At 49.7% G+C, this 12031-nt stretch overlaps 2 protein-coding genes across 2 annotated transcripts; both read left to right on the forward strand.

Moving 5' to 3' along the window:
• Window positions 1–1483: 1483 nt before the first annotated feature.
• On the forward strand, window positions 1484–2668 carry UHO2_05325 (uncharacterized protein; the record flags this gene model as incomplete). The annotated part of the gene is made up of 3 exons (XM_041560141.1): window positions 1484–1599; window positions 1845–1855; window positions 1923–2668. 3 exons carry the CDS (start codon window positions 1484–1486, stop codon window positions 2666–2668), a joined length of 873 nt encoding a protein of 290 aa, XP_041416075.1.
• A 3248-nt stretch (window positions 2669–5916) lies between these two features.
• Window positions 5917–9543, forward strand: UHO2_05326 (uncharacterized protein; the record flags this gene model as incomplete). The annotated part of the gene is made up of 1 exon (XM_041560142.1): window positions 5917–9543. One exon carries the CDS (start codon window positions 5917–5919, stop codon window positions 9541–9543), a length of 3627 nt encoding a protein of 1208 aa, XP_041416076.1.
• Window positions 9544–12031: the final 2488 nt, after the last annotated feature.

Here is a 12031-nt window from a genome sequence, read left to right on the forward strand (position 1 = left end):
TGCCCCAGGGCCCATTGTACCTTAAAGGGCCCAAGGAGATGTCTGAGTTGAGGAAGTACTTGGATGAGAACCTTGCAAAGGGGTTCATACAACTGTCGAAGAGCCCAGCAAGATCACCAGTGCTCTTTGTGCCAAAGAAGGATGGAGGTCTCAGACTCTGCATGGACTATCGTGGACTGAATGAGATCACCATCAAGAACCAGGTGCCATTGCCCCTCATTGAGGAGCAGCTCTTCCTGCTCCAAAAGGCAAAGATCTATTCCAAACTAGATCTATGAGCAGCATACAACCTCATCCATATCATGAAAGGGGATGAATGGAAGACAGCCTTCAGCACACAACTGGGACTTTATGAGTACCTAGTGATGCCATTTGGCCTGGCTAATGCACTGGCCCACTTCCAATCATTCATCAACAACATCTTCCAAGACATCATTGGAGTGTATGTTGTTGTGTACTTGGATGACTTTCTGATCTTCAGTGACACTGAAGAGGCACATGTGAGACATGTCACAGAAGTTCTCACCCAGCTGAGAAGCAATTGACTGTTCACCAAGCTGTCTAAGTGTGAGTTCCACACCACCACTGTCAAATTCCTGGGGTACATCATCAAGCCCACTGGGGTAGAAATGGACCCCAAGAAGGTACAGATGGTCAAGGAGTGGCCAATGCTGGAATCTATCCATGATATCCAATGATTCCTAGGCTTCACCAACTTCTACCAGTGATTCATAGCCCACTTTGCTTGAATCACCAAACCCCTAACCTCACTGGTGAAACTGACAGAATGTTTCAAGAAGTTGAGTTGCTGGAAGAAGCCCAGCAAGCTTTCCACAAGCTCATTCAAGCATTCATGACAGCTGGAGTGCTTCAGCATTTCAATTACCATCTCCCAACAAGGTTAGAAACAGATGCAAGTGACTTTGCCATCACTGGGGTGCTCAAACAAGAGCATGAAGGGCACTGGCACCCAGTAGCATTCTATTCCAGAAAGATGTCCTCTGCTGAGAAGAACTATGAGATTCATGACAAAGAACTCCTGGCAGTAGTAGCATGTCTCACCCAGTGGCAACACATGCTTGCAGGGTTACCCAGTCAATTGGTTATCCTCACAGACCATGAGGTACTCAAGTACTTCAAGTCGCAGCATCACATCACAGGGCGACAAGCTCGATGGGCAGTGCTGTTAGCAGATTTCGACTTTGTACTACAGTATTGACCAGGGGACAAGGGTAGCGAACCCAATGCTCTCACCAGACAAGTTGATATGCAACCAGTTGGTGAAGAGCAGGAACACAATGTGTGGCAACTGCTGCCTTCCCAAGTGTTTGAAAAAGTCAAAAACAAAATCACTATAGGAAATGAGTTACAGCAAATTTCAGCAGAAAATGTAATAATGAGCATGATACTACTGATTTCAGCAGAATCGGTCCTAACAGCATGCTCAGGTGATGATTCTACATTAGTGGCCCCTATGCTCACAATGGAGTCCATAGCAACGAAAGGGCTCAAAGACCTGGTCAAGATCTTCCAGCCCCTGGACACTGAGCTGTGGGAGATACATTTGAGGAAGCTGTTTGAGATCAAGGATGACTTATGGTATAGTGGCAGTAGATTGGTTATCCCCAAGGTGACCATGCCAGGGAAGACCAATGACTGTTGCTCACGAAGTGCAAAAGAAGTAGATGGACAATCCCTGTCTGTGGAGCACTTGCAATTCATGGTGATGTCCCAATGTCATGATGGCATCACAGCTGGACATGTGGGGTGAGATGCCACCATTAAGGCAGCCCAACAGCACTATTGGTGGCCAAACATGACAGCCTGGATTGCCAACTATGTAGCCAGCTGTCCTGTATGTGCTAGATACAAAGCCCCTCATCATTGTCTGTATGGCTTGCTGCAACTGCTCACCACACCAGACAGGCCATGGGGCTCCATATCCCTGGATTTCATTAAAGGATTACCACCCTCGAAGGGGTATGACTCCATCTTGGTCATCATCGACAGATTGACCAAGTTTGCTATTCTGGCCCCTACTCACAAAACGGTCACAGCAAAACAGACTGCTGTATTGCTATGGGGTCATCTAGTCAGACACTTCAGCTATCCAGATCACATGGTCTTGGATCGAGGAAGACAGTTCATCTCAGGAGCATGGAAGGCATTCATGGAGCAAATGGGCATGAAACATTCACTCAGTATGGCTTATCATCCTCAAACTGATGGACAGATGGAGAGAGTCAATCAGGTCATGGAGCAGTACTTACAGATGTACTGCAACTATGAACAGAATGACTGGGCCAACTTGCTCAACACTGCAGTGTTTGTGTACAACAACACAGTTCACAATAGCATTGGTGTCTCACCATTCTTTGCATGTTATGGATGGAACCCCAAAGCCCATCCAGACATACCTCAGCAACTAGGAGTAAATGATCCTGGTCATTTTGAGTACTTAGTTGATGGCAAGGAGTGCTGCAAGTACCTCCAAGAGCAGATCAGAGAGGCACAACATTGGACAGTGGACCATTACAACTGGAAGCACAAGGACATTGAATTCAACGTCAGCGATATGGTTTATATCAATCACTGGAACTGGAAGATGAGGCAACCCACACCAAAACTGGATACCTGGTTTGCAGGACCTTACCCGGTCCAGGAATGAGTGGGCCACTGAGCTTATCATATCACATTGCCAGCAAACCTCAGAGTTCATGATGTGTTTCATGTGTCTTTGCTTGAACCAGCAAAGAACAGCTCCCTTCCACAATGGTCTGCACAGCCAACCATACCACAACTTCCAGATGAGGAGCTTGAATTTGAAGTCAAGGCCCTCATCAGGAAATGCATATGAGCTCAAATGATAGAGTACAAGGTGCTTTGGAGGGGGTACCCAGAGGAAGCTGCCTCTTGGGAACAGGTGTTGAACCTCAACTGCCCTGACCTCATCCAGGAGTATGAGGTGTCGGTGGGGGGACAAGACTAGACAAGCACAAGGAAAAAGGAAAAGGCAGAAGCAGTAAGAAGGGGGTTGTAACCAAATTGGGTGAAATCTGTGAGAGAGGAGGCGCTATTACAGATTTCGCGGAAATCAGTAGTTGAAGTGGCAGTATGACATTTTTCACAATAAAAGTGGGAAGTGGTGGTCTTTCTCACTCACACGAGAAACCAAGAATGAAGTGACCAATAGAGCAAGGTGTCAGGGGTCTCGCGCCTGAAACCCAGGTCGGTCTGTTGAGATACTCGGTGACTATCAAACTGTGCGACAGCTATTGTCTCGGTATCGGTGACTATTGTCATGGGCCTGGATGCTCAAGAAGCAGGAGGGTCATGGGTTCATATGGAAGGAGCACAGGTATCGAAGACCTAGTCGACACCAGTAGAAAGCATGGTCGTAGTGCAGTCTCCATGGAGACCATGGACTCCTATGGACTCACATGCAAAGGAGGGCCAAGCACAGCCACGAAGAGGACCAAGCTCAAGGAGCATGCAGATGGTTACCACTCAGGGGCTCGAGAGACAAGAGCCAAAGGAACTGTCACTGATCAAAGGAGGAGGAGCAGTGTCGAAGGAGTCGACACCAGGTCATGAGGAGGAGGAGCAGTGTCGACAAGAGGCACAGGGGTGCCAAGCAGGAGAGGCCCTGAGCAGTACTCGATGAAGAAGGTACTCTCTGGAGAGAGAGCAGGAGCAGCATCGCTGGCAATGCTGTGAAGAGGTATATAACCATGCTTTCTCATCATCATAGGTCGAGTGGATCCCCATCCACTCTACTCACCATACAACTAGTCAATACTTTAGAAACACAAGTACTCATTAGTTACAGTCAGCATAGCAGCAATCTATCAAGGTTGCTCCTCATCGTAGTGTGTGTGTTGTATCACCACTACCTGACGTCCGAAGGCGCCCATAGCAGGTTAGCGGTCCGGATATAGATAGAACCGAAGGCAGTAGTCCACTGCGGTCCGGGGATCACTTCGAGCATCAAGTCAACACACTGGACACTCGTGTTGACGCCACCAACCTTATCACCAACACCATCAACCTCATTATCATCGACATCACCAATCCCATCACCAACACCATCAACCTCATCATCATCAACACTCACACCAGACCTTGGTGTCATCATAACATTGATATTGATCGTGCCGAGCTACCCCTGAACGGAGTGTCCACAGAGGTCAGCCGAAACCTACGATAGTATACACAACAAACGCCACCTGCTGTCACTGCACAACTTGATAGTCACCGAGTATCTCGAGACAATAGCTGTCACACAGTTTGATAGTCACCGAGTATCTCGACAGACCGACCTGGGTTTCAGGCGCGAGACCCCTGACATTAGAGTGGATCATTCAAGCAGCTCCTCACGATCACCATGACGGACCCAGACCTCAACAATAAGCTCGATAGACTACTCACTCTATTGGAAGCTCAGCTAGAGCTTACTAGGCAGGGTCATCGAGAGGAACGACTACAACGAGCTCAGCTGGGTAGGGAGGAGACAATGGACCTCTCTCACTCAGAAGACCAAGCAGGAGGAGGAGATGAGTCTATGATAGGAGACCCACATACTCCTACTCCAGCTCCACGACCAAGACGATCAGTCTCATTCAACCTGGATGAGCAGGAGGACATCAACTACGAGAAGTATGCTTCACCTACTGGGCCAAGATATGTCAAGACTAAGCTGGACCCCTACAGCAGGACTAGGACGGATCCTTACCCCCTGGACCACGAGGAGGATACCAGCATCATGGCAGAGCTTAACCGGTCAAAGCCCATTGCCACCCCCTTTCCAAAGTTCAATCCCCGAGACATGGAGATCTTCATTCTAGAAGCCGAAGCATGGTTTAAGTTCAACCAGGTGTATGAGCAGTCTAGGATGATCAATCACATGGGTGCTCAACTGGAAGGGACAGCAAGAGAGTGGTGGACCTCCAAGCTCCGTATTGATAGAGCTAGAGAAGGAAGGTTGTTCAATGATTGGCACTACTTCACAGAGCGACTGTCAGAGCAGTTCAACCCACGCAATGCTAGGATGGAGGCATACAACAAGCTGTTGGCTCTCAGACTCACAAGTGATGCTCCTGGTGCTGCCACACGTCATGTAGAGCGGTTCAGAGACTTGGAAGGACAGGTCAACCTAGATGACAATGAGCTAGTGATTGATCTCTTCAGAGGTAGTCTCACTCGTAGCATACAGGAGAAGTTCGAGAGGAATCCACCTGGGAAGAGATGGGAGTGGTATCGAGAGGTTGAGGAGATCGATCGACAGAGGATGCTACTACAGCAGTCCTCGGCTAGACACTCACTCCCAAACACCACATCACCTCCACTAAGAACTGGGTCTCGGCCAAATCAAAGTTCGATCCCCATCCGACAACCCACTCAAACTTATCCAGCTCGATCACCATCACAAGCAACTACACAAGCAACTATACAAAACCTAAACCGACCCCTTCCTCATCATCCCACCCAACCCTCGAAGCAAGGAAGCCCTGCTCCATCAGGTATCAACACCTGTCATGTATGCAAGGGTATCGGCCATTGGGCCAGAGACTGCCCCAGCAGGAGGGTAAACCCTCTTAGCTCTCGACCCATGGGACCAAAGGTTATGGTCACCACAGCAGACCCCTTCGAGGAGGCCACCGACTCAGGAGATGGCCACACAGGCAGCACTGAGACAGGTGACCCCGAGGCCATGGACCTCAGCTCATACCAGCAACCCATGGACCCCGATCACGAGGAGGAGCACGATGATGATGACGACGAGGGAAACGTCAGTGGGGTGATGCACTGATGGCATGCATTGCTCTACAAACCTCCTCGCCATCACTCTGTATATATCAAGATTGTCAAGTATGTTTCTCTACCAGTGGAGGCAAAGCAGTACTGGAGCTCTCTGGAATGGTTCAAGACCATCCTGCTCGGATACTAGCTGATACCGGTGCTGGTTTGTCCATAGTCTCAGATTCTTTCATTAGTAAGTACCAAATACCCACAAAACCCATAAAAACAAGATCGATCCATGGTGTCACCGGGCACCAACTCTCCATCAATAGTTCTGCGAGCATGCAGGTATCTATTGGTACACACAATCTGGGTGTGGTCGAAGCTTCAGTGGCCGACACTGCAGACTATGACCTCATCCTGGGGTTCACTGAGCTACGGAGGCTCAAACCCACCATACAATGGGATACGGGCCAGCTGGAGTTCAAGACTCAGGAGCAGGACCGACCCCCTAGGAGACCCCCTGAAGCAGCAAGAGCAAGGGACCTAACCATGAGGGGACCAACCCTTCATGGTAACGAGTTTGTCTCAGCAGAGCGCATACTACGAGCAGCTCTGGAAGATGGACCCATAGGGTTCATGCTGTTAGAGGAGCCACCATCATCACTCCCAGCCTTTGGTTTTGTACCTACAGGCGCAGACAAAGGAGTCGAGATGGAGGTGGAGGAAGATAAGGTGGTGACGGCTGCAGACATACCAAAGCCATACCAACACCTGCGAGATGTGTTTGATGAGGTGGAAGCAGACAAGCTGCCCCATCATACCGAGCATGATCTCCATCTCGAGTTGATAGAAGGAGGGAAGCCACCTCAAGGGCCCCTATACCTTAAGGGACCCAAGGAGATGTCCGAGTTGAGGAGGTACTTGGATGAGAACCTCGAGAAGGGGTTCATAAGACCATCGAAGAGCCCGGCACGATCACCAGTGCTCTTCGTACCAAAGAAGGATGGAGGTCTCAGACTCTGTGTGGACTACAGAGGTCTCAACGAGATCACTGTCAAGAACAGGGCACCATTGCCCCTCATCGAGGAGCAGCTGTTCTTACTCAGGAAGGCAAGGATCTATACCAAGCTAGACCTTAGAGCAGCATACAACCTCATCCGGATTGCTAAAGGAGATGAATGGAAGACAGCTTTTGGCACTCAGTTGGGACTCTATGAGTACCTAGTGATGCCCTTTGGCCTAGCCAATGCTCCGGCTCACTTCCAGTCATTCATCAATGACATCTTCCGAGACATCATTGGAGTATATGTAGTGGTATACTTAGATGACTTCCTGATCTTCAGTGACACTGAAGAGGTACATGTGAAGCATGTCACCGAGGTCCTCATTCGCTTAAGGAGCAACAGGCTCTTTGCTAAGCTGTCGAAGTGTGAGTTCCACACCAAGACAGTCGAGTTCCTGGGGTACATCATCAAGCCAACGGGCATAGAGATGGACCCAGAAAAGGTGCGCACTGTCAAGGAGTGGCCAATGCCAGAGTCAATCCATGACATCCAGAGGTTCCTGGGTTTTGCCAACTTCTATCGAAGGTTCATAGCCCACTTTGCTCGCATAGCCAAGCCCTTGACAGCACTGGTAAAGCCTATAGAACGGTTCAAGAAGTTCGAGCTACCAGAGGAGGCCCAACAGGCCTTCCACAAGCTCATCCAGGCCTTCACATCAGCAGGAGTGCTTCAGCACTTCGACTACCACCTTCCAACAAGGTTGGAGACTGATGCAAGTGACTTTGCTATAGCAGGAGTACTCAAGCAGGAGCATGAAGGACGATGGCATCCAGTGGCCTTCTACTCTAGGAAGATGTCTTCTGCCGAGAAGAACTATGAGATCCATGATAAGGAGCTCCTAGCTGTGGTCGCCTGCCTCACTCAGTGGCGACACATGTTAGCTGGACTACCGAACCAACTGGTCATCCTCACTGACCATGAAGCCCTCAAGTACTTCAAGTCACAGAGACGCATCACAGGTCGACAAGCTCGATGGGCAATACTACTAGCAGACTTCGACTTCATATTGCAGTATCGACCAGGAGACAAAGGTGGTGAACCCGATGCTCTCACCAGAAGGACAGACATGCAACCAGCCGGTGAAGAGCAGGATCACAATGTGAGGCAACTACTGCCTCCTCGAGTATTCAAGGAGACAGCAGACCATGACTCGCTCCTAGTGGCCCCCATGATCTCGATGGAGTCCATAGCATCAAAAGGTCTCAAAGATCTGGTCAAGATCTTCCAGCCTTTAGACCAAGAGCTACAGGAGATACATAGGAAGAAGCCTTTCGAACTCAAGGATGACCTATGGTACAGTGGAGGAAGGTTGGTTATCCCCAAGGTGATCATGCCAGGGAGGACCAACAACCGACACTCAAGGAGTGCCAAAGAGGTAGATGGACAGTCTCTCTCTGTAGAGCATCTGCGATTCATGGTGATGACCCAATGCCATGATGGTATCACTGCTGGACACGTAGGAAGAGATGCTACCATCAAGGCAGCTCAACGACATTACTGGTGGCCAAACATGACAGCTTGGATTGCAGACTATGTAGCAAGTTGTCCTGTATGTGCTAGGTACAAAGCTCCTCGTCACCGTCCATATGGTTTGCTACAGCCACTAGCAACCCCAGACAGGCCCTGGGGCTCCATATCCCTCGACTTCATTGAAGGACTACCACCATCAAAGAAGTATGACTCCAAGACCTATGACTCTATCCTAGTCATCGTCGACAGGTTAACCAAGTTTGCCATACTAGCTCCAACCCATAAGACAGTCACAGCCAAACAGACTGCAGTATTGCTATATGGACACATGGTTAGACTCTTCGGATACCCAGATCACATGGTCTCGGACCGAGGCAGGCAGTTCATATCAGGAGCATGGAAGGCATTTGCAGAGCAAATGGGTGTGAAGCACTCACTTAGCACGGCCTACCATCCTCAAACTGATGGTCAGACAGAGAGAGTCAATCAGGTCATAGAGCAATATCTCAGGATGTACTGCAACTATGAGCAGAATGACTGGGCCAACCTGCTGGACACTGCGGCCTTTGTATATAACAACACGGTCCACAACAGCATTGGTGTCTCACCATTCTTTGCATGCTATGGATGGAACCCCAAAGCTCATCCTGACATCCCTCAACGACTAGGAGTCAATGATCCAGGTCGCTTCGAGTACCTCATGGATGGAAAGGAGCGTTGCAAGTACCTCCAGGAGCAGATCAGAGAGGCACAACGTAGATCAGTAAACCAGTATAACAGGAAGCACAAGGACATCGAGTTTAAGGTGGGTGATATGGTCTATATCAACCGACGAAACTGGAAGACAAGGAGACCCACACCCAAATTAGACACCCGGTTCGCAGGACCCTACCCAGTTCAGGAACGGGTAGGACGCCGAGCTTATCGAATCACATTGCCAGCAAACCTTAGGGTGCATGATGTGTTCCATGTCTCCATGCTCGAGCCAGCAAGAACAAGTTCTCTTCCTCAACGTGCTGAACAGCCCACCATACCATCACTTCCAGATGAGGACCTCGATTTCGAAGTCGAAGCACTCATCGACAAGCGTTCACACAATGGGACTACGGAGTACAAGGTGTTGTGGAGAGGGTACTCAGAGGAAGCTGCTTCATGGGAACCAGTAGAGAACCTCAACTGTCCCGACCTCATCCAGGAGTATGAGGTGTCGGAGGGGGGACGAGTGAGTAGACAGAGTGGAGAGAGGAGGAGAGAACAGGAGGAGTAGAGAGAGGAAGAGGAAGGATGATGTTGGCGATGTTGTCAAGGAGGAGGAGTCAGCATGAACCAGACCAGAGCATGCCTCGACGGAGCTCGGCTCTTAAGAGGGGGGTAGTGTCATGGGCCTGGATGCTCAAGAAGCAGGAGGGTCATGGGTTCATATGGAAGGAGCACAGGTATCGAAGACCTAGTCGACACCAGTAGAAAGCATGGTCGTAGTGCAGTCTCCATGGAGACCATGGACCCCTATGGACTCACATGCAAAGGAGGGCCAAGCACAGCCACGAAGAGGACCAAGCTCAAGGAGCATGCAGATGGTTACCACTCAGGGGCTCGAGAGACAAGAGCCAAAGGAACTGTCACTGATCAAAGGAGGAGGAGCAGTGTCGAAGGAGTCGACACCAGGTCATGAGGAGGAGGAGCAGTGTCGACAAGAGGCACAGGGGTGCCAAGCAGGAGAGGCCCTGAGCAGTACTCGATGAAGAAGGTACTCTCTGGAGAGAGAGCAGGAGCAGCATCGCTGGCAATGCTGTGAAGAGGTATATAACCATGCTTTCTCATCATCATAGGTCGAGTGGATCCCCATCCACTCTACTCACCATACAACTAGTCAATACTTTAGAAACACAAGTACTCATTAGTTACAGTCAGCATAGCAGCAATCTATCAAGGTTGCTCCTCATCGTAGTGTGTGTGTTGTATCACCACTACCTGACGTCCGAAGGCGCCCATAGCAGGTTAGCGGTCCGGATATAGATAGAACCGAAGGCAGTAGTCCACTGCGGTCCGGGGATCACTTCGAGCATCAAGTCAACACACTGGACACTCGTGTTGACGCCACCAACCTTATCACCAACACCATCAACCTCATTATCATCGACATCACCAATCCCATCACCAACACCATCAACCTCATCATCATCAACACTCACACCAGACCTTGGTGTCATCATAACATTGATATTGATCGTGCCGAGCTACCCCTGAACGGAGTGTCCACAGAGGTCAGCCGAAACCTACGATAGTATACACAACAAACGCCACCTGCTGTCACTGCACAACTTGATAGTCACCGAGTATCTCGAGACAATAGCTGTCACACAGTTTGATAGTCACCGAGTATCTCGACAGACCGACCTGGGTTTCAGGCGCGAGACCCCTGACAACTATCAAGTTGTGCAGTGACAGCTGGTGGCGTTTGTGGTATATACTATCGTAGGGTTGGAGCAACCTTGATAGATTGCTGCTATGCTGACTGTAACTAATGAGTACTTATGTTTCTAAAGTATTGACTAGTTGTATGGTGAGTAGAGTGGATGAGGATCCACTCGACCTATGATGATGAGAAAGCATGGTTATATACCTCTTCACAGCATTGCCAGCGATGCTGCTCCTGCTCTCTCTCCAGAGAGTACCTTCTTCATCGAGTACTGCTCAGGGGCCTCTCCTGCTTGGCACCCCTGTGCCTCTTGAGTGGTGTCGACTCCTTCGACACTGCTCCTCCTCCTCTGACTGGTGATGGTTCCTTTGACTCTTGTCTCTCGAGCCCCTGAGTGGTAACCATCTGCATGCTCCTTGAGCTTGGTCCTCTTCGTGGCTGTGCCTGCTCCTTGAGCTTGGTCCTCCTCGTGGCTGTGCCTGGCCCTCCTCACATATGGCTTGGTCCTCCTTTGCATGTGAGTCCGTAGGAGTCCATGGTCTCCATGGAGACTGCATTATGACCATGCTCTCTAATGGTATCGACTAGATCTTCGATACCTGTGCTCCTTCCATATGAACCAGTGACCCTCCTGCTTCTTGAGCATCCAGGCCCATGACAGCTTGCTCATAAACCTGGTTGAACTTGAACCACGCTTCAGCTTCAAGGATGAAGATCTCAATGTCTCTAGGATTGAACTTGGGAAATGGGGTGGTGATTGGCTTTGATTGTGAGAGATCTTCTGTCACGCTAGCATCATCCTCCTGATCCAGGCCATAAGGATCCATCCTTGGCCTATTGTACAGATCCACCCTGGGCTTGATGTATCTCGGCCTGGTGGGGGAAGTGTACTTCTCGTAGTTGATGTCAGACTGCTCATCCAAGTCAGCAAACAATACTGATTGCCTCAGTCATGATGTTGGAGTAGGAGTTTGCAGGTCTCCTATCATGGATTTGTCCCCTCCTGTCTGATCTTCTGAGTGGGAGAGCTCAACCATCTCCTCTCCACTCAGGTGAGCATGACAAAGTCATTCCTCTCATTGACCCTGCCTGGTAAGCTCCAGCTGAGCTTCCATTAGGGAGAGTAGCCTCTCGAGCTTGTTGTTGAGGCTTGAGTCCATCATGCTGATCATGGGGTGCTGCTTGAACCATCCACTCTAATGTCAGTGGTTGCATGCCCAAAACCTGGAATTGGTAATAGAGTCATGTCTATTACAAATCCTGTTGAGTTATGCAACAACACTTGTGGTATTGCGATTCTCAGTGAAATATGTAGTAGAGCCATCTCTATCACTTT

This window comes from Ustilago hordei (genome assembly GCF_900519145.1).
Source record: "Ustilago hordei strain Uho2 genome assembly, contig: UHO2_contig_13, whole genome shotgun sequence".
NCBI lineage: Eukaryota > Fungi > Basidiomycota > Ustilaginomycetes > Ustilaginales > Ustilaginaceae > Ustilago > Ustilago hordei.